At 27.4% G+C, this 24,889-nt stretch overlaps 1 protein-coding gene across 6 annotated transcripts in view; it reads right to left on the bottom strand.

Moving 5' to 3' along the window:
- The window catches only part of LOC100161699 (adenylyl cyclase 78C), a 147,327-nt gene that overhangs the window by 47,600 nt on the left and 74,838 nt on the right, over nt 1-24,889 (bottom strand). For all 6 annotated transcript variants that reach the window (XM_029490472.1, XM_001942908.5, XM_029490473.1 and 3 more), the window contains 2 exons: nt 13,242-13,341; nt 13,114-13,165 (listed from right to left, as the gene is read on the bottom strand). In XM_029490472.1, the coding sequence (XP_029346332.1) occupies nt 13,114-13,165; nt 13,242-13,341 (152 nt within the window). The remainder of the gene's footprint in view (nt 1-13,113; nt 13,166-13,241; nt 13,342-24,889) is intronic.

Here is a 24,889-nt window from a genome sequence, read left to right as displayed (position 1 = left end):
ATGAGTTGTGTATATAGTAGATAGTATAGGTACACAGAAAGTAGAAACAAGCAACTTAAATAATATATAAGAGTACAAGATATAATCCATGGCCTAGTTTATTTACCTTTTAATTTGAACAGTCCAATAACTAAGTAACAAGTATATACTCTAAATGTATAATGTATACATCAAAAAGATAAATTCAAAAATATACTATAATTGTAAACAACACGTTTGACTATACTCTATATTTATCATAATATTTAAAACATTTTTTTCGATATAGGTAGGTAGTTACGTAAAGTATTCATACTTATCTAAAGTTTTTATCACACTCTATATATTAGTGACTTTTTAAATTAATTAAATTAATAATAATTGGTAATATAAAAAAATATATGAACATGGACCGGATGTAATTTTATGTAAATTGAACAATGCTTTTTTTGGAATTGTAAACAGATGTGTCAACTGCCTTGTATATTTCTACGATTTATTATAGAGAGCCTAGATATATATAATAATATCAAGGCTCTCTAGATTATTGTGCAAAGTCTGCAATGAAAAGGATTGCCAGTAAAATATATGAATATCTATGTTGTAATTATGTACCTATAACAAAAACATATTATTTACTATCGATACTTAAAATTAAAAAAAAAAAAATACTAAGTACCAAACTAATATAATTAATAATTCGATAATAATTATAGCAATACTTTTTAGTTCAGGTTTAATAACAAAGTATTAATAACACCATTTAAATAAATTATTCAAGTATAATTTGTGGCGTAATTAGGAATTGATTCTGGGGTGGAATAAAAGTGTCTATAACCATAGGCCGCCACTTCCCCGTTGTTCCTCAACTTTCATAGATCATAATATTATATTAATTTATTATTATAAAATAAATTAGGTAAATGGTTTAATAATGGTTTTCAAAGATTATAAAGTAAACAATTAAATTAGAATAAATTGTATACGTTTTGAATAATCCATTTAACTATGTTATGATTAAATATATTGGATCGAATTGACCTATTATCAAATTTAGAGATGAGAATATTATCTATAGCGAACCTCATAGGGTTTTTTTTTATATATTTTAATTTTAAAGCAATAGTTATGAGTATTTTAAAATCGTAAATTGTTTGTGCATTTAGATGTTCGTGCATATATATATTTTGTTGCGTATGGTATTTTGTTGCACGTTGAGTGGTTTATAGTGTGGGTATAGTTCACTTGCCGTGGGATTGATGATGCGCGGCCCGAAGCGCAGTGTGTCTTCCCGACGATATCGGTCTTTTTGTATCACGCACCACAGGAAATTGGCATGACGCCATGGGATCCCGGCTTTATTAACCGGTTAGACGGTCTTCCTAAAACCGGTCACCGTCCCTGAATATAGGGTTCAATTTTATAAAATAGGTAATAAAACATAAATTGTATTTCATCTAGCCACTGAAACTGCGGATAAGTTTGTACAGGCCCATCAGGGAATCATCATTACACATACATGGTAATGTTACATTTTAATTGAATAATCAAAAAAATAAATACAGGTAATTTTCATATTATATGTTCTTTATGAAAATTTAGACACATAAAAAAACAATTGTCATGATCCACACAAAACAAAATAAACTTAGCTATTAATTCGAAGTACCAAGGATAATATTATAATACTATAATAATAGTTACTAAATATGAATAAATATAATAGTGTATCGGTACAATAGCATGTTCCCCATACTTTTTTTTCTTCTGATTAATCGACGTCATAGGGGTCTCTGCAGCGTGAACAATAATACCTCTTAACTTTTTTTTACATAAACTCTCGTAGTCAGATATAAAATATCCACTTTTTTATTTACTCGCGGTTGTTTACTTATACACTATTAGTATAGTGTATAACATAATATTGAGTCGCACGATATAGGTGTCGGAATTGTTTTTACTTTTCACAAATGCGTTGGTCGGACGTTACGCGTGACCGTAAGCTGTTATGAAGTCATACATATTATATTATTATAATATTATATTTAGTTAGTTGTTATATACGCGATAAGTAATGGTCAAACTTCAAACGTACAAGTGGTTTGATTTTCTAGTACCTATATAATAATAATAGTATTTAATAATACAATGCATGTACAGAACAAACGACAATGATAAGTTCGGAGTAGGTTAGTAGGTATATTAATTATAATAGCAGTACCTACTGCACCGAGAAGTAATAATGTGCTTGGCCCCGGTGCCGAAGAATGTTTCGGTATTTTCGATGGCGCGGTCGTTTGTCAAGTGTTCCTACAACTATATGTCTATATAGACACTAGAAACACTGCAGGCAGACACACACACACACACACACACACACACACACACACACACACGTATATACTGAAACACAAAACATTTCACCACAGTCATTTCTCTACTTTGATTCACTGTATATACATAAATAGACACGTCTCAGTTTTGTCACGAAAAACTTATTTTATCCTTGGGGTTAGGGCACGTTTTCCTACTTTCACCCCTTCCAAATATCAAATCATACATTACGCGTAGCCTCGGGAAGTACCCACGACCCCAACAACGTGCAACGGCAAAATAATATCATATTGATATAGTCGCTATTGCTTTGTTCATATGGTATTATACTTTGATTGATGAAGTCACGTATTATCTCAGTGTCTTCTCACTATTAGCACCTAACTAATTAAAATGTATTTGTTTGTAATATAATATATTATATTATACCTATACGAAATACAATATACATACTTCCATACTGGCTGATTATCTTAACAGTAAATACTCATTAACTCGAATAGTTAAAACGCTTATGAAAATATTTTTTTTTTTACATAATTTGAAGTCATTACAAAACAAAATTTAAAAAAAAATGTATATTTTCATTGTTTTTGATCATAATAATTTTTTTAAGGTCTTACTTTTGTGAATGACAAGTGACAACATATATTTTTAATTTTTTAATTCCAAGCAGAATATTTCAGAGAATTGTTATGTATAAAAATCAAATATTGAACAAGTAGTAGGTATAATTAATAAGTTTTGAGTATTCAACGTTTTGATATAGACCATCATTCTGCGGGATACCTACCCGCCGTGCCAAAACCCACTCCACTCTGCTCATCTAAATTTTGGATATTATTACTATTTACTAATTAACTACTAGTTCAAAATGTAATATTAACACATTGATATTTTCAGAAAAATATTCTGCTAAATATTTCTGTGGAGTATGAAATAAAAATCTTTACTGTCATTCAAAAGGGAAAAAAAAAATAAAGTGTAATAACGATTTAAAATAGTAAAAAAAAAAATGTTATTTTAATGAATTAAAACTTTTCTAAACCAATAATAGATACTTTTCTTGAAAACTAGTTAAAACCTTTAAAAAACCATATTGTATATTTCTCTATTGTATAAAAAGTTAATATACTTACAGTTAATGTTTATCTTTTAGATTCTGAGCGGAGCGAGGAAGCTAGTGTTTTTACAATGGTGTTTTTTTTTTATATACTGTATACAAAATATCTACCAGAAGGAGTGCTTTGATTTCAATATATAGTACCTTATATTTTAGCGAATTGGATCAAGATGGTACTTCAGAAAGGCCATTTTTCGATTTTCTCAATAGTTTTTTAATGCCACAGGAAAAACCACCGACAAATTACGAAAAACCGCTAAAAATGGGATTTTAATTTTCAACGCTTTGTTTATCACCATAGAAACGGATAAAAAATAATAATACCTATTATAATATAAATTCAACTTACAGGATATAATAAATAATAACAATATCCAGACCGACAAATCATCTCCGCTCAGAATCGTTTTTCTTTTACAATGATATTATATCATTGAATTCAAGTTTAATACAATCATTTATACATTGACCCACTTGTAACCTACTGTACATCCACTTACCCACTTTTTTTTATAAATATTTTGTTAGTTTTATCTTTTACATAATATTATTATTGCCTTGGCAACCAAAAAATAGGTACTCTCTATAATATTATATAAATGTTTGTATCTTTATTTTATTTTCCAGTGGATTCCGCTTAACGTTGCATATTTTTTCCGTATAATTAACCCGCGGTGCCCATATTAGGCCGAATCCATTGTATTAAATTTCAAGATTCAAAGGGGGTAATCCTTGTTCATATAGGGGCAAAGCCCTCAGTGGTGTCGGGTCTTGAATTTACGAGCAAAGGGTACAGAGGTAACGCCTCTTAGTAATACAACAAATATTTTTAGCTTGGCCACAAAAAAATGTTAGTGAAATCTTTAATTTAATGACCAAATAATTTTTAACTGTAAGATAATATTACTTTTGTCTAATATAAAATAATATGACGTAAGCCAAAACTATTCTCGAATTTTCTAATCTTTTTAAATATTCGGAAAGTTAGCTACCTAGGTGTATGCAAAATGCACGTGTGCACTGTGTACCTATCACCTATGCGAAACTTATTTAAGTATATAGATAAATCAGATTTTAATTAATTTACGTTGGAAGATTAAGTCTTAAAAATATTACTATACAAAGTATACTTAGTATTTTATAATATAATTATTAACTAACGGTATAATGCCATACAATTTTACTTATATTAAGAAATTCACGTTTACTGTCTTATTCTATTATTATAATATATAAATTAAAATCATAAAAATTATGTAAAATAAGTTTACATACGTATTGCACACAGTTTAAACACTTTAAACTGTATACAGAATTAGGTATAGATTTATTAGATGCAGAATTTAAGTTAAAATCATTTAAGAGTATTTATGATTATTCAACTAATAATTTTTTGATTTGATTTTCATCGGAAATTGACCAATTTGTGTACCTATAAATAGTACGGATCTAAAATGAAACTGGACAAACTCCAAAATAATTTAGATTATATCCTTTTAAGGGTTAAAAATATGTAATATGACTATATAGAGTACCTATATGCTTATACGATGAAAAGCTGTTTATATTTATTTCATTTTGTGCACGTGATAATGTCGAATTCTTTCTTTTAATAATTTAATAAAATAATAAAATTAATAGTATGAGCTGTGTATGCTTCTATATTTTCATGAAAAAAAAAATACAAAACAAATTGAGAATTGGTAATATAATGAATCATATATCTACATTATTTTTTTATTTTTTTTTTATTAATATAAAGTTTTCCTGACATTCGACATCATCTTAACTTAGGTGTAAAGAATTAATTATTTTTTAACATTTATAAATTAGATCACAATTATGGTATAAATAATTAAAACTATGGTTTAAAATATACTGAATAGGATAAGATTGTGAAACATTGACAGATAATAAAAATAATAAAATATAAGACAATATTTACATAATACAATAGTAGATTAAAGATTTAGGACGTCGTGTGGACGGCCGCGTTGGAGTCTGCGACTGTTTGGACGGGCGAATCGCTGAAGCCTGAAGTACTGTGGACCACTTGCTTTAGATAATTTGTTAAAGAAGCTAACCGATAATTCTCTTATGTAGTTTTTGATAGTAGGAATTTTGAAATCTGTGTGCAGTGCGTCATTTCGGACAAACCATGGGGCATTTGAAATTACACGTGGGACTTTTGATTGTAATACTTGCATTTTGTGTATATGAGTTGTAGTACATTGACCCCAGACCGGGGCTGCATATAAAATTAAAGGGGGAATTATTTGTTTATATAATAATGGTGAGCATTTCCAGTTCAATGAAGTTTGCCGATTTATGAGTATTGAGTGGATACTGGATATATTATTTTTAAGCGTTGGTATCCTTGCTGTAATTTCGATGATAAATGAGGATTCCAAGTAAGTTTTTTATCTAATAAAACTCCAAATATTTAATATTGTGATACCAAGCTATGTTTTGACCGATGAACTTTAATGTATTATAGTATTTGGGTCTTCGTAATGTGAATAGGACTGCTGAGCTTTTTGATGGGTTGAGTGCAATTTTCCAACTTTGTGCCCATTTTTGAACTGGGTCGAGATGAGTTTGAATATTATTATCTATTACCTCATCTACATTATCAGAGCTAGAATATATTACACTATCATCCGCGTATAAAGCTATTTCCTTGTTCATTGTTGTGGGAAAGTCAGATATGTACAAATTGAAAAGTATTGGGGACAGTTTTGATCCCTGTGGTACCCCTATGGTACCCTGTGTCTTCTATTTGGACGGTGAAACTGCGTGAACATAGGAATGATCTGATGATGTTGAAGATGACTGTGGGTGTATTAAGGCATTTTAATTTGTAAAGTAGACAGTCATGCCAGACCTTATAAAATGCATTAGCTATATCTAGGAAAGCTGCTCCGGTGTGTTCTTTTTTTTCGAACCCATTACTTATGTGTTCTGTAATATGAAGAAGTTGTTGTGTCGTCGAGTGTTCTGGTTTAAAGCCAAATTGACAGTGGGGTATTGCTTCTGTTGCATTTAAATGATTTATAAGCCTGGAGTGGATAATTTTTTCGAATATTTTTGACACCGATGATAATAAGCTTATGGGCCTGTATATCTACATTATAGAGTATAGAATATTATAGAATTATGATTTTAGACGGATTTTGCCATTTTGATGAACTGTAGTGTCCAAACACTTCGGGAAATGTGATTATGTGAAACTTTATATATATTTCGCTTATCTATTTAAGGTATTTTTGGCTAACACAACGGCCCATGCATTATACTGGTGTTATAACGAATCATTATATATTCGTTATTTCTAAATGCATATAAATAATTTTGATTTTAAAATACATACGTATCATACATAGTTTTATTTAGTAATATTCGTTTTTAAAATTCAGTTATATAGATTTGGAGACAAGTCCGGAATGTTATCGACAAAACGACAAGGTCTAAACATATGTAAGTAAAAATAATTAAATTAAAATTTTTCCTATGTAGTAGACCGAAAGCTTGGTATGTTGGGCGATGGTAAAACGCATTTTGTTTAAAGAGCATACGGAGTGATAGACGTATTTCCTATGTACAAATTTAATAACGTCGGAAATCAGTTATATCTTTATCCAACCCATTTTTTAATCTTGTTTCTTTCCATGTATTTTACATTTTTTCCCCGTCATCACAGAATTTTAATTTAAATATATATTAAGGGACATAATATGCCCGGATATAGTATAAAATGGAAATATCTGGGCAAAATGTATTTTTACTAAAATCTAGTGGAAAATGTGTATTACAAGTTTATAATGTGTCTTATATAACAGACATTTTCATTTTGTACAAAATTTGCTTTTAAAGTATGTAGCTACCTATTATACGTTTTAAAAGAAGTAATCGGACTGTGTGCGGGGAAAGGAAATAAGTGAATTTGGTAGTTTTTCGACCATGATGCTATCTTGTAGAAAACAATTTCCCACATAGTTATCACCAAAATATTAGATTTTTGTATTTTCTTTTATCTTGAATTATTTTTGTTGTCGGTAACAATAAAATAATACTACTACAGATCCAATGGCATCCACTACGGAGGGCGTATTAACTTTCCCCCCACTCCATGATCTATTTTTTTATCGTATTTATTCAGTTACTTTGTATCCTAGAAGTATAAATAAGTAATGTATTATGTGAATTATATATTGAGTTCACTATTTCCTTGAAATTTTCAAAGGACACTCCCAAATGGATACATTATTACGCTATTTATCGGTATTAATAAAATATAATTTATACTCATCGTTATAAATTTAAAAAAAAAATTTTTATACCATTACACAGAAATGATATAGAATCAATTACAAAAAAAAAGAATTACTTATATAGGTACAATAAAAAAAAAAAAACAAATATAAAATGTCTAAGTATATAGGGCCCTATAGTATAGTATCCTGTAGTAATTGTAACTTATCCAGAATATGTAATTATGAAACTAAGAAACTTTCTTGTAGACGTATAGGTACTCAATAGTTGCAGTGTACTTTGTAGTATACTTGCAGTATTTATATAGACATATATATATATAAGTAAATATGTTAATTGGTATTATACCTTATTTGCATATTACTTTTGTTACATTCGTTAACATTTAATGTATACCTATTATACAGCTGAGCATATATTATATACAGATGGAATAGTTCAAAAGAATGGACATAATTGATCTATTTTCTATTATATAAGTTTAATAGTTATATTTTCATTCCAATTTCTTTAAAAAAATGTTTAGTTGATCACTAAGCGGGAGCAAAAATTGAATATAAGACTAATTCATATACCTACGTATGGAACAGAAATAACAAATTGTTTGCTCATATTTACTGTTTGTAAACCTTTTTTTTTTTTTTTTTTTTTTTCCAGTTTAGAACCGACGACGTCACGGGAACTGCTTCCGCAATGCTTCCGCGAGAACTGTTTGTAAACCTAACCTATCCTAACCTAACCAGACGGGACTGTTGCAAAATTATTAAAAGTTTTTTGTCCACGCCGTTTATCATCGTATAGAAAAATTTGAACTTGAAAGGTTACTCATAACAAAGGAATTAGACTTTTTTTGTTTAAGGTTGAAATAAATACAAGGAATCTTACATTCAATTTTCAAATCTCAGATATAAAAATAAAATTTGTATGCATTTCCAACTCAAAATAATTGCAAATTATCGTGATTTTTACGAATTTTTTTGGTGAATTTTATAACAACTTTTTTTTAAATTACACTGATAACAACGAAAACTCTTGTATTAAATTTTCAAGTTTTTTAACTGAGCTAAATTTTGGTATCAACGATAATTAACTAAAAATCTATAATGTCTTAAGCCTATAATTAGCTTAAAAAGAGTCTCCATGTTTTTAGTTAATTGTTTTTGTTTTGAGTTGTCGAAATCTAATTTTGTGTGAAAATTCCCGTTTTTAATTTTTTGCATTTCTTAATGGTTTTGAAATCTTGAGAATTTTCTATTTTTACCTCTTAAATGTACCAACTGGATTCACTTTTCCACCAGAAAAGTTACGGAGGTTTAATATCAAAGAATTATTTACAATTCAACTTACTATATTAATGTAAGTATGTATATTGTATATAATGACTAATAATTTAATTGATTTTAATAGCAATAATATCATAAAATATACTTAGTTTATAGGCTGACCGAGTGTCTTGACTCAGAATCGATATTCATATGCAAAGATTTGCAATGATTTTCATTGCATCATTGAATTCAATTTTAACATATTCAATGCAGGCACCTCTCTAGACAACTACTGTGCAGCAGCGGGTACTTGCCAATTTTTTTATAATTGGTGATTTCAGTATATATAGGTACCTACATACCATCTAGCCACAACACGAGCATTACAAAGTGCCGTTATGTATGTTTTTGATAAAAATCCATATGTGGCACTATAGCATCTTAAGATATTATGAAAAATATCGCTGTTTTTCAAAAATGTGTTTGTTATTATTGTATTTTCTATATTTTGTGGATGAAAATGTACCCGAAAGCAAATTAAACATGCAATATTTATGAGAATGTGAATTGGTATTATAGATAAGTACATCTCGCGTTACTCCTTATATTTTTAATTTAAATAAAACACGAAATCTGGTTTATTGTCAAGATCGAATCAAGATTGAATAATATATTATTATTTGTTTAAATAAGTACAAACAAAAATAGTATTATTTTCAAAAGTGGTTTTATATATATTAGGTATTCTAAATTCAAATGATTTAGACAATTTTATTGTGCATTTGACAAAAATAAAAATAATTATTATTCACTCAATAACAAACATACATATATTAAGTGTTTTTGAATATTATTAGTGATTAATATGTTATACCGGCTTGCATATGACGATAGTCCTTAACTAGGTATTCGTATTAACGTTAAAATTTGAGAAGCTTTAAAGTTCTAATTCAATTTTTCATTTAGAAAATATTATACAGTACGTAGGTAGGTATACTTCCTAATAATTCGTATTGTCTGTCTAGTACGTAGGTATATATACAAATGACATATGACTGTCCCATAGGATTTTCCGCTTCAATAGTTAAGTAAAAACGGAACAGAAATAGGTAGGTACACGTATCAAGTATTGTTATTTTGGATTTAGAAACTTCTTAATAAAATAAATTCAAGTTTAAAAATATTTTCCTTTTAAAAACAGAATTATTGTAATATTTTTTTAATAATAATAATAATAATAATAATTCTTTTTTCACGGGAAAAAATTTTCAATTACATAAAATAAATGTATTATTCTATTTTATTATTAGTGTCTATATTGTGTACATTGCAGTACCTAGGTGCCTACTTTTCTGTATATATACGTATTGTATTCACTTATACTCTAAAGTCTAAAAACAAAGCTGTAAGTCAACTCAAATAATTAAGATGTATAGGAAAGAGCCTGACAGGTCACAGTATAGGGTGTCAGTGCAGACACTCGATTCGCTCGCCACAGGGCTGGATAGTCGTGTATTATTATTTATTATTTTAAATTTAAGACCTACAATGAGGTCAAAAAAAATTCTTAACGCAGATTTGCAATTAAAACTATACTTGCTGATATTTTTCTTTAATAATATAAGTCACAGGTTTACGGTATAGTTTTTCGTTTCCCTAAAAGTAATTACTGTGGAGATTGAACAATTGTATTTTTAAAGTATCAACTAGAATCCTCAATTTTCAATCAATAATGAACAAGGATAAAAGAAAATGTTAAATCTTCCTTACTTAGGGAGAAAATAATATCCTCAAAAAAAGACTAAAATTAAATAAATAAAAAACGTATATAGGTTCCTTTGTTTTCTTAAATATAGACGTGTACCAACAAAATTAAGCATCAAAAAGTAATTAAAATAGTAAATTTACATTTAAATTTAATAATATTGTATAATGATCTTTTTAAAATTATTTACATTTTCTGTAGATTATTAAAATATGTATAATGGTCTGAAAAATGAGTACAATATGGTGAATCAAATAAACTAAGATTAATTCGAGTCCTTAAAATAATGACAATATTAAAATATTTATGGTTAGAAAATATAAAAAGCACCTTGAAAAATCTATCACCATTCATCAAAATGAAGGGTTTATAATATTTTTTATTAAGGGTTTTAATTATTAAAGTATACTGTATTAACAACAATCTACTAATGGTCCATTATTACGTTCATAAATCAATTAAAAATATAGAATACTACAATTTTTGAAATTAATTTTTATGGTATGTACATAATATTGTATTTGCACTTATTTTAGCATTTTATGAAAAGTTAAAAACAAAATGTTTTACATAAAATTCAACCAATGGTAAAAGTTATACTTTTAATGGTCTCAATTTTTATTAATTTCATTTTAATTACCAACACATTAAATTAATAGTTACATAGGTATCTACCTAAATACTTTTTTTAAATACAATTAATACAGTACACCTCTCGTATTTATTTATTTATTTATTTATGAATGATAGTTTTAATGAGGGAAATGGTGACAAGGGATATCAAATTATAAATGTATAAAATTATTGGAAAAGATTTGTGAAAAATCTACAGGAAAACTGTTCTTATATGAATTGTTCATTATTTTGCTTTTATAATTAATATAGGTACCCAATAATAGTCTGGTATCTTAAATTTCAATGTCTGGAGATAAAGTACCAATACAAATTATGAGTTACCTTTGTCAAAATGTCATGCTTAAAAATGTAAATAAAGTTCAATAAAATAATATGATATTTATATAATAAATTAACATAGAAAAGAAAATTAATAGTTAAGAGATAAAAACTTATTAATAAATAATATGTATAATAATATATAATTTAAATATTATAGTTAAATGGTAAATGGTAAATAATAATAATGGTGATGATAATAATACTTAAAATTCATAATTCAATGCCATTTAAATGAATTAAAGCGTTAACAGTGATAATTAACCACCTGAGGTATCCCAGACAAAGTGTTTTAAAATTTTTGTGTACAGCGAAATAACGATTTGTTTTTTAATTTATAAACCATATAGGTGTAATGAACACCTTATCCGCTGTAGTTTCAACAAATAATTAAAAAAATTTGGACTTTTAGAGAATCATATCCAATAAGCAAACCTACTATATAATTTATTTGAATTTATATAAAGTAATATTTATACGAGTACCTATTAAAAAAGGATAAATAAATAATTTTGAAAAAGAAATATTATAAAGTGCTTTATAATATTTTATAGTAGCTAGTATTAGAATTTACGTAAATTGTTATATTTATTTTATTACAAGTCGAACAAATTGTAGGGTTATACAAACAATTTAATAAACAGAAAACTAATATTTTATTGATATTAAAAAAAATACCCAGTTATTTGCCAACATATCTATTATAAAAATAGATTTTAAATATAAACAAATTATTTTATCTCTTGCGGGATTGACTTTCCTGGTTAAAAAAATGATTCCTCGAATGAGAAATATTTTCTTAATTATTTAAATTAATGTCTGTGATACGCTTAAAGAAGTACAATATATTTTTAATTGTGTATTATAAACGTTTTTAAATTTATTAGTCATGATGTTATCACATATTGTACTTGACGAACACATTCGTGTGCTCGATAAGCACAGAAAAACCTCTTTAAAAATGTATGTATTTAATCTTCTATAAACTTGAAATTTTAGTCTAATTCAAAGTATTTGTTTTTTTATTTTATAATAATAGGTAATACATCATAACCCTGCACTAAACTGAATCAGACGGAATAAATTTCGTTTTATGTTTAATTTTCGTTTTATTAAGAACGTAGAAATTGAAAGATCATAATAATATAGTCATCACTCATGGTGGCTTTCTTTTTTATAAATATCTTAAATTTATATACTATAGTAGGTATAATATTATGTGACTGATTCATATACTCATACATTTACCTATGGAATTAAATTAATTAAATTAATTTTTTGAAATTTTGAGTAAATTACTAATAATCATAACTATAATTTATATTTATAATGTACCTTTAAAGTATTTAGAGTCATTTATATTAGTGAAAAATGTAATAATATTGCAGCACCTATTTGAATGACATTAAATATTTAATTACTTGGAAGTTGTGATGTGTTGTTAGTGTTGTAGTCTGTACCATCAAATGTATCCTAAAAGAGAATAATATTATAAATATCATTGTGAATTTATTGTTATATATATTTTACAGAAAATATTTGTACATACCACTGTCATGTTTGAAACAGAATTTGTCTTTTGTAAATCGACTGGTTGATTCCGTTTTTTCTGGCTGTGAATCCGATGTATAGCTCTCAGCCATAGCTCTCTGAAACACAAAGTAAATTTGAATTAATGTGGTTGCGATAACAATTTTATAACATAAATTAAAGCTCCAACTTTCGAGGTCATTAACCTGTAATAATAACAAATTGGTCTTTAGACTATGGGAATACATTATGTTTAATAGTTGAGGGAGTTTAAGAAATAAATTTATTTTTTTACAGTAATTTTATTAAGCCTATGTTTGTAAAAAAGTTTTAGATATTTTTTGAATTTTTCTCGGTGCTTGTTGCATCGTTAGTGGGTTCCCGAAAATTTTTCTGGAGCTATTGAACCTGGGGCATTCTAGTGTGAATGTGTTTGATGGTCAGTTCTTTGTCGCAGAGTTCACGGATCGACCAGTATTCTTTTGTTATGAGGTGTAAGTGTGTTAATCGAGAGTGTCCAATCGTGATGACTACTTCTTCGTGTTTGGACGAGGGTGAGAGAGGATATCCATGGGGCTATTGATGTTTTGATTTCTTTGAGATTATTTGTGTTTGGAATCTCCTCCCGTATGTCTTGTCAGTAGCTTTTAGTTAGATTATTGATTTTTATGAGTGCGTCTTGAAATATTATTTTGCTTATTCTTACCGAACTAGGTGATGCTATTGCTTTGTGCCCTATCAGCTAGGTAGTTCGTTGCCAATTAAACCAGCATGCGAGGGCTGAGGGAACCCATAAAAATTCAATGTTTGTCCTTGAGTGTGATAACTTTTTTTGAATCACTTAAATGATTTTATTTTTGGGCTAAGGATTTTCGAGAGCAGAAGAAATATATTGTGTTTGTGAATTAAATAAGTATGAGGTATGTATCATCCAACCATGTGGTATATCAGTATATATTATGCATAACTGCATAAGACTTGATGTACCAATATGTTATCTCTTCTGAAATTAAACCATAAAGCTAAGAGAAGTAAATCTATGTTGCATCAACTATAAACAAAAATATCAAAAAATAAATAAATTGGATTATCTTGTCTATAAATTTATCCGTTACTTAAAGTATAAGACCCATTAGACAATGTATTACCTATCTCATATTAAAAGATATCTAAAATAGTTTCATTCGGTTACCAATATTATAAGAGAACCTAGTTATTATATATGATTTATCTGTATCGTGTAAGTATCTATATTGAAATTGATAAATTTTGTTAATTTGTTTTTAAACATTATGAGATACTAAATAAGTCTAAAGTCAATATAAATTCCAGTATAGGTAAATTATGTATTTGCATAATATGTTAAACAATTAAATCTTAATTTTATTAACTAAGATTTCTGGAAAAAAAATGTAAGCTATAATAATAAAATTATATTATGTACTTATAACATTATTGACAACATTTAGAAATTAGAATAATACTTAATAAAGTAAATGTAGGTATATGAAATAACGATTTTTTCCATACCTAATGAGTTATGTTTATTCTATATAATATGGTTTTATATTATTAGTTGTTTTTACTATAAAGTATAACATATAACTTTAGTAAAATAAGAGATAACATTACGCCTTATGTCGCATATTGAATCAATATTAATTTCATATTCTAAAAAGAACTAATTTGAGACCTAATATACAGTGATTTTATTTTTATTGAGCATAATTAATTTGTATTATTAACAAACTAATAATTTGTAAAAAAATGTTTGTAATATAATAAATAATATATATATACATCAATACTAAATAATATAAATACCTATTTATAAGTTTGACTAACTTTTGTAAAACATTTTAAGATTGATACAAATACAATTAACAAAGCTTGATTAATAATATTAGTATATTGTGTTTATTAAATCCTACCTATATTTAAATAATATATTATATCAGTCGGTATAGGTACGACAGTGACGTTAACTAGAAGGGATTTGACATAAATTGAAAACATTTATAATACAACTAGCTCGTAATACATTTTAACAACACTGTATTGCGTCGCGAATAACGTTAAAACGTAGTAAGTAACGTACATATTATAATATATTATAAAAACAGTATCAGCATACAAATTAATGTTGGTCTGGGACTGAATTTTTATCGCGTGGATAGGTTGTCGTTGGTATATTTACAAATGTAGTTACTGGTCGTGTACAAAGATGATCTATTTAAGGTATATTATACGTGGCTTGCTCTCATTGTTATAATCTTCAAAAAAGCAATACAACACATTATACGTCACGTTTATACTTTCAAAATTAATAATTTATTTTAATAGCTGTACACGATAATATTACGCGTATAATACCTATATTATGTAAGTACCTATACCTATCGCAAATGACACCTGTATATAATACCTATACGATAATGTTTTATATTACACGTTATTCTGTGCAGGTTATTCAATACGTAATAGTAGGACAAGATATATTCGAAACACAAGCCACGTCAATCATACTGAATGGCTCATTCGACGACTGCACGTGCATAATGAATTGAAGGACATAAAATATATAACACCGGAATGGAACAGATATGCTTTCGTTACATAGACTTTTTTATTTATTCATATATCTCCCCTCGAAAGTTAAAGCATTTGTTAATTGGTTTGTCCAATAATTAAATGCCCATTTTAATTTTAAGTTTCTTTAATTAAATTCTTATTTGTAAAAATTCAATAAGATAGTGTAGTTTTTATGACGTTATTTTTGATTACGTAGGTACATATTATATAATTAGGTATTACATATAGTAAAACAGTTTAATTCAATTGGACTGCGGAGTAATAATTGATTTGTCTATTACCAATTTACTGTGCAGTGTACATATCGAAACTAAGAAAAATTGTTGATTTTGAAAATGGAGAAAACTAAAAGCTTGACGTTAGGTGACAATAAGAACACCAACAACGAAATCGCCTTTCTAGTATTCTAGGTACTAGTTCTAAGACACGCCCACATGCAACATCAACAGATTCTAACGCCCAATCCAGGTCCATGATGTCTAGACCAACAGTCAATCAGCAACCACGAAGGACACACATGCCCGATCCAATTCTTATGTCACGGGTAACGATCCAACACAAAATAAAACAACTTCAACCAACAAAAACAACATATTTTATTTACATTTTTAGATGAATTTAAATCTATAATTTATCCCTTACTCTCAAATATAATTTTTATACTGATCGAATCCAAAAATGATAAATAACTTGAACACCCCTAACTATTTCATCGTAATATTATGGAAAGGTACAAAAATCTTACAACAAGGAGAACAAATAATAGAGAGTTTTTGCACAACGCCGGTAAAACACTCCGGTAAAAATAACGTTCGGTTAAATTATACGGTAATGTATTAACGTTATAGTTGCAACTTTAGTTTTTGCATTACCGGATATACAATATTTCGTTAAAATATTTTATCACATTGTAAATTGTTACCATTACAAATATTAACCATTGACATATAAACAGGTTTATGACTGTAACCTTTTTGATATCAACATTTTAGATTCATAAAAAGCGGGATACCAAAAACCGGTGACTGATAAAGAAAACAGCTGTAATAACCAGCGTAAACTTTGACCAAAGTCACAGACTAGATAATATAACCGATTGATGAGATATAACCGATAATAACCAGCAATACGGTGCCCGTTAAAATAATTAAAATAACCGATTACGATAATCAAATAACCATACCGATATTTGGTGCGCATGCGCAAAGACTTGTTTTGGTAAATAACGTTAACGGGTTCATACGTTATTTTTAACCGGCGTTGTGCAAAAACTCTCTAATATATAGTGGGGCTGTCTGCTATAATTTTTTTTTTTTTTTAATGTAGATTATTACCTATGTAAATTCAGTAGGTATTATAAGTGTATAAATACTATTTCATGATGAAGTGCTTCCATTCCTTTTTATTCATATTTTATTTCCATGTTATTATATTTATTTTAGTTTATCTATTAAGCTTATTGTTTAGATTCTGTAAATGATTTTATACAACAAAAATTGTGTTAAAAAAAATAAAGGTAATAAATGTAAGTCAACAACAAAATACCATCAGAATATTATTCGTTTCTGATCATTGTAAAACACTTTAAAAAAAAACTGGAATCAATTCAACTATTGTAATCGAAAAAGTTTCATACACACACAAACACACAAAAAACACACACAACCTGACGTGGCTCGTTTATGTACGAAATGATTTAGAAACATCAAACCAGAACTAATAGAAACAGAAACCATTATATAAACGAGTTTGTTACTTCTGATGCAATAACAAGAGATTTATTCCAAACTTCCGTGATTTTTTTTCAATTGTCAGGTACCTATATATAATGAAAGGAATAAAAAAATAAATAATACATTTAATCTCTTTCTGGCTGGAGCATATTATAAGATACCACGTTATTCGACGACGTATTTATGACTTCTTATAGTATAGTAAAGCATACGACATGACCAGTGGCGTAATTTGGTCATTTTTGTGGGGGGATGACATTTTTTAACATTTTGCCCCCCCCCAAAAAAAAAAAAAAATTAATTATTATAAGCACCTTTCAGTGCAATATATTTATAAATAGTAAATATTAAAATTAAATAACAAAACTCCACACGAATGATGAATTTAATATCAGTACCTATATCACAATATCAAATTATGAATTATAAAACTATAAAAGTCGAATGCCGATTGCTGATTGTAACTGTAACTTATAACCGATGTTCGATTACCAAATAACGACGAAACTAGGAAAGTCACTACGAAAATTCCGATTAAGTGTACATATCATTATTAAGTTATTTTTTGTTCAATACTTCAATGGGACGATAGTCTTTAATCTAGATAAAATAATCTGATAATCATCGAGCGTCGTCGATCCACGAAAAAAATAATACTCTTATCACTCTTATCATTTTTGGGACAACTGCCAGCTAGCCGAGGCATTTGATATCAATAATAAAAAAAAATATATTATTAGATAAAGAAGTACATAGGTAAATGTAGTTAACCAGTCTTAAAAAAAAAAGGTCATGGGAGGGGGATACGACACCCAAATCCCCCCCGTAATTACGCCACTGGACATGACGACCACCTATATAATATAACTAAAACTGTAATTTATTATTTTTTAAAAAATGTTAAAAAAAATGAATATGTTTATAAATTACAGGAAAAGTTAAGGTTATGTTAAGTTCAGGTAAAAAAAAAAAATACTAGGTACCTATATTATAGTAACTAATTAGTAAGTAGTAACATATGATATTACTTTAAATAAAAATGTATCTACAAATTAAAAACGGTTCATTATGTCTAGTCCATCGTTTTTTATTTCTGGATCAACGCCTGAAAATAATGAAGATTATCTTTCAGCACGAAGCTAAAAATACTTTTTTTAAATAATGACGCCTACAAAACATAATATTTATGACTGTAATTCATAATATTTATTCAAGGGACAGACCTGAATACTTTCAAAATTATCAGATTACCTATAGTAGTTAGTATAGGTAGTTATAAAGAATTTAAAAAAAGAAAATTGACAACTGTATTAAGTAAATATTTACTTTTATTAACTTATTATAGTATTGTAAATTTATGAAGAAACGCAAATACGCAATAAAGAATTGTTGTTTTGGTTTTAAAGCAACTAGTTAGTTTATTATAATTTTTTATCACTTAGCATATTTTTGTGATGACACAATATCATCAGCTTTTTTTCATTAAACTAACTAAGACTGTCATATTTAATGTCCTTAATCCTAGCTCGTCTCTCTACTAGGCACGTCGGTTATTGATCTATTGATGTATAATGCTACGTGAGCAAAAACGCTAATAACTACACAGTGATAACGATGACGTTAAAATAAAGTGGTAAGTATTTAAAACATATTAAACATTTTACATTAAAGAATATAAGTAGTAAGAAGTATACTTAGGTATACCTATAGGTAGTAGTCAGTTGTTAATAGTAATAATAGATACAGTATTCTGAATTCAAGAGTTTAGATAACCAAAAAATGTCTGTTAGTATATATACACTTTTTATTGTAATATATAGATAAAACGTGTATCTCTAAAAAGTAAAATGTTTAAAATTTAAAATATATAATACATATTATACATATTATTTGATGTATTTGTTGCATAAATACAAATTGCCAATAATCCTGCATTATGTGTGTAAGTAGTTTAGATTTACTACATATGTAAAATATATTATGCTATATATTATATATAGGTATACAATATGTGGTCGAGCACATTTTTATGGTACAAAAAAAAAAGAAGATTACATAACATTCCACGTATAGGTAACCCATGAATTTGTGTAGGTACCTAACGTATAACATTAAGACGATACGGTGAACTTGTTAGTAAAAATAAAAATTAAGATGATAATATTTTATTGCAAAAAAATATAGAATTCCGGGATGATAATTATATTTATAGATACACACATTTTTCTTCTGTTTCAACTGAAGTTTTATTACGATCAACAACGCTGTATATTGGTGGCTCTATATACCCGTATAAATGTCTCCTGCAACCTTATAAATTAATCCATCACGACATTAATAACGCATTAGTGTACCCCTTTTTCAACCCTAGAAATACCTGTCACAGGAAAATAAATAAATTGCCTATTGAGATAGAAGTAGAAACCGATCGAGAATACCTAACAAAGAGCATTTATGCATAGCATTCAAAACGTTTAATTTCAATTATTTTGAAAATAACCGATTTATCTGTCTGCGTATTCAATGAGATTGTTGTATTGAGGGCCGATATCATATTTCTAATTAGGAATTATTATTAAGATTATTAAGTTATGATTAAATTGCTGGCATGAATTTTCTTATTTATAAATACATGACGTATTATAAACAAATACAAAATAGCTTTTGGGATTACGCGTGCCAACAGTTAATAAATAACTTGACTTTGACAAACGCATATCTAAAAAAATGTAAAACTATATTAAATGTAAATTATGTAGATATATAGTCAACTCGTCTCTTTTAGATACCAATAGTAAACAAAAATCAAGTTTTGATAGTATCATTAAGCTTGAACGATCAACTGTATTTTAAGGGGGTAATGCTGTAATGGTAAATAGTAGTCATAAATATAATGATAACCGGAAATTTATTGAGTTTTCTTACGGAAGTCAGTATAATTAAAATAATAATAATAAAAAAAAAAATTAAAAACGTAGTTACATTATAGTCATGATGTGCCATGTGCATCTATTACCTAATTGTTTTTTTAGTAGGTATGGCAATCAATATCACCAACTATTTAAGGGTTTTTAGACAAAACGTAAACGTTTAATTATAATTTAACTGTCACGTGACTAAGAATATTAAACTAAATAATATTGTCAACGATGTATACAATGATTTGTAGAATACTATAATATTTTATTACAGTGAAACTGGGACCTAATGGACTCTTCCCAATAACGGACGTTTTCTTGGGAACCAATTACAAACTTTTTACAATCTGAACTCTCTGAATAGCGGACACCTCCGAATAACGAATACAATTTAAGCGACCGAAAGTGTCTAGTATTTAGAAGTTTCACTGTATTATATTTATGCACTACCAGTGTAAGGAGCACAGACTGTTGTAGGACGTGAGTACCAACTTTAAATTATGTAATGTTATTTTTTAATTTTAACTTTATAGAAGTTCAATTTTTAACCATAATATAACATGTATAGTTTATATACCTTATTATAGTAAATATTGGAATATTTACAAATCAATATTTCGACATTTAAATGTTTGATCTATGTCAACTTCGTTTTATATTATAATGATGTATAATATGACAAGTTTATATTTTCTAAAGGTGACAGTTATTGAAGAATATTGAAATATGTGGTCCTCTGGGAAAACTTTTTGCAATTGAAGTTCTTATTTAAACTTATATATATATGAAATTGTAAAATAAAAAAATAATGTCAACGTACTGTGTCGAAGCCACTAAATATAATGATTTTGAGAAACGTATATCAAATATCTTATTACATATTTTATAGGCAAGATTAATAATAAAACCGCATTAAACGTATACTCATTACTCGACAACTTATAAAAATAATATAATCAATTTTACTATAGGAAATTGTATTACGGTTCACATTCAACAAAATTCAACAAGTATAAATTACCACAATAAATGTATTGGAAAAAACCAAATACATCGTAAATCTTCAGTTGCTATTTAGAATATTATCACAAATGTTCGTATGACAATGTCATTATTATTATGATTATAATCGTTAGTCATAACTCATAACTAAGTGAGGCTATATTCTAATTAACTAAAATGGTTCTTGGATATCTACCTAATTAGAATTCACACAAGTCTACATCAAAAATGTATAAGATCATTAATAGCGCACCTATATAGTATACTATATTACGTACAATAATATTATCATATTTAGTAGGTATATGTATAAATATAAGAATATAGCTTCTATAAGTTACAACCGATTTGTCATTAAATTGAATAATTTTTTATTTAACTTAAATTATTATTTAATATTATGTACTTACTGGTTTTCACAGAGAAATATACTAATGTAATAAATTTAAATTGTATATATTATGAATATATTTTTTTTTATTATTATTGAAAAGATAAAAGAGGATTCAACAGCTGAGGTTATTAGCTTTGTACATATTATATTGTGTGTGTTATATTAAGGATTAAATTTAAAGTATACAAGTTTTAACATTTAAAAATGTATGAATCGTACCTATATTTAAGTTTGTCAGAGCCTCAGAGGTTATTTACAATATTAATTATTGTGAGAATATTTAAGATTTTTATGGAGTTGTCTGGTATTGATAGGGTGACAATTTTTTTTTAATTTTAAACTTAGTACTTATAAACTTATAAGATATAAATTTATTTTACTTCTAAAACATTTAAAAATCACACAAGCAACATTTTTAAATATCATTAACAAAAAATATTTTAATAATATTATTATTTTGATTTTTCACTAAAACTTTACCAAAGAGAAAAATGAATTCCTATACCATAAAGTAACGATCATATTAATGCTAATCTAGGTATATATAATAACTATAAAATTAAACTATAATGTGTACTAATAAATGAAATAATTGCAGAAGAAGTCAAAAATATTGTATACCATTTCCATATAATATTATCATAATAAGAATGTAAAATGTTCTAAAGTTTACTAATAAATTGTATAATACTATCAACACAATTAAGTGCAGAAACTAAACTAATTGAAAGTTACTAAACGTCTGTAACTATTAACGTTTAATAGATCACTTGTTAATGAATAATGATGCAATATAGTTGTAGAACTTCATTTTTAATTAAAATATAATATATTTAATATTTATGGCTTATATTAGGTACTATTATAAATTATAATGTTAGATCTGTAAAATACGCTGTATATAGTACCTATAGGTATAACAAGTATCTTTAAAATGAATATTAAGACAATGTTTGAAATTGTTAGTTAAAGATAATAATAGAATAGTTATTTAAATTAATGATTTATAAATATTGTAGCAAAAGGTCAATAATATGTAGTAGGTAATACGCTATTATACTTTTACGACATCGATAATTTGTTATAAAAAGACAATGTAGGTACCTAATAATTTCAAACGATTAATCTTTTTTGGTTACTTTTTATAATTAAAATATATTAATTCGTTTTTTTCAAAGCTATACAATTTCATTTTTTATCATTATTCAACAATAAGAGTTGGTTATTAAAAACATTGGTTTTTAAAGAGAATAAATGCACTAATTGTATATTAAACCACATATATATACACAAATTATAAAAGGATTTTATAGAATGAATTTAGTAAACTTTCACTTTTCAGACGAGTTATAAAATTACAACATTAGCCAGAATAATATCGTGTTAATTTAAATTTAAAAACAAAGTTATATTTTTTGTATAAATAAATAACCTGGCGATAAAACAAAACACATACGCTCGCGGTCTATATACTATAATGTTCAAACATTCATGCCGAAGAATAATATTACGATTTAAAAGACTACCAATAATAATATGAGGTAATATAAAATAATATAGGTAATACGACCGATTTAAACTGATGATTTTGTACATCCTACAATACGGCCACATAGTTAATGTGTAATGTACAGTTAGTAGGTAGGTAATGTGTGATGGACCCAGACAATCAACCATTGAATCATACAATACATTTTGCAAATACACACACGCACAAACATAAACATAAAGAATGTTCAATACATCATGCGATATACATTATCCTGGTGTAGGTATATATACATATATAGGTTACCTACGCAAACATAAACACCGTATTTGAGTCGCATTAATCAAATCCTCACATGCAGAGGGACGATGGGTATGAAAAATATCAGAAACCGTTCAACAACAAGTCGTTACGTTAATCTGGAAAAATATAAAAACTTTCACATACGCTTGCGATGGCCAATGAACAATGTTTTTGAACTTTATTACGACCAGACCCCGTCCCTGCCCCACTCCCCACCAACCAACGTCAATCCTTCGCGTGCTTTACCATGCCATCCACACGCACAAATGCATATAATATATATATATAGAACAGACGAACACGCGCAGTATATATTATATATTTCTTAAGCCTTCCTTTTGTCGTAGAGACGTATGCGCACGGGGAGTTAATGTGAATATGTGCGTTTTTGTGATTTGGTTTTCATGCACAACGATATCTTTTCGCACGGTGCACGTGACGTGAATTTTTATTGTCCACTCGGCTTTTAACGGCCACCGACATTATAGTCGGAATATTGTTTTCCCCGGCTCGTCCTATGAGATACCCCATACACCATATTATTACAACATGCACCCTTATATATTTCAAACATCCGACTGGTGAAGGTATTACGGCTTTTCAAGTATGTGTGTATACTAATGAAATCTAATAACAAGGTCGGCACATATAATAGTATATACCTATATAATATATGAGATTATGAAAACGCCGAGCTAGAACAAGGCAAATTTATGATTGCCCCGCATATATACTTCAACACATCGTCAACGAAATCCCAAGTATAGGAGTAGGTATATTAAACAAGACGAAAAATATGGCCTCCCGAATGTGCGATATTCTTATATCATAAAATTCTTGAGAGTACATCTATGAAATATACATTTTTTCAGTAGGTATATATCTACTATAAACTACCGACACATGTTTATGTAACAGGTAGGTACCTGCCTACCGCCTACCGTATGTAAATCACTTTAGGTGTTAGACTAATTATTTCGTATCTTTAATCTTTATTCGTATTCTTTTATCATTAAACACTCGTTATTTCAAAAAGTGTAAATTTTTTTACATAGTTTCAAGTTGCTTATAAAACAACGTTTTTATTAAAAAAATTCTATTTTTAAACATTTTTTATCCTTATAATTTTTTAAGTTTTTTACTTTTTTGAATGGCAACATTAGGTTTTAATTTTATATTTCAAAGCAGAATATTTTTCTTAGTATTTTGATACATGAAAATCGAATTTGGGACTAG

Source organism: Acyrthosiphon pisum, chromosome A2, assembly GCF_005508785.2.
Source record: "Acyrthosiphon pisum isolate AL4f chromosome A2, pea_aphid_22Mar2018_4r6ur, whole genome shotgun sequence".
NCBI lineage: Eukaryota > Metazoa > Arthropoda > Insecta > Hemiptera > Aphididae > Acyrthosiphon > Acyrthosiphon pisum.
This window is presented reverse-complemented; position numbering and strand designations above follow the sequence as displayed.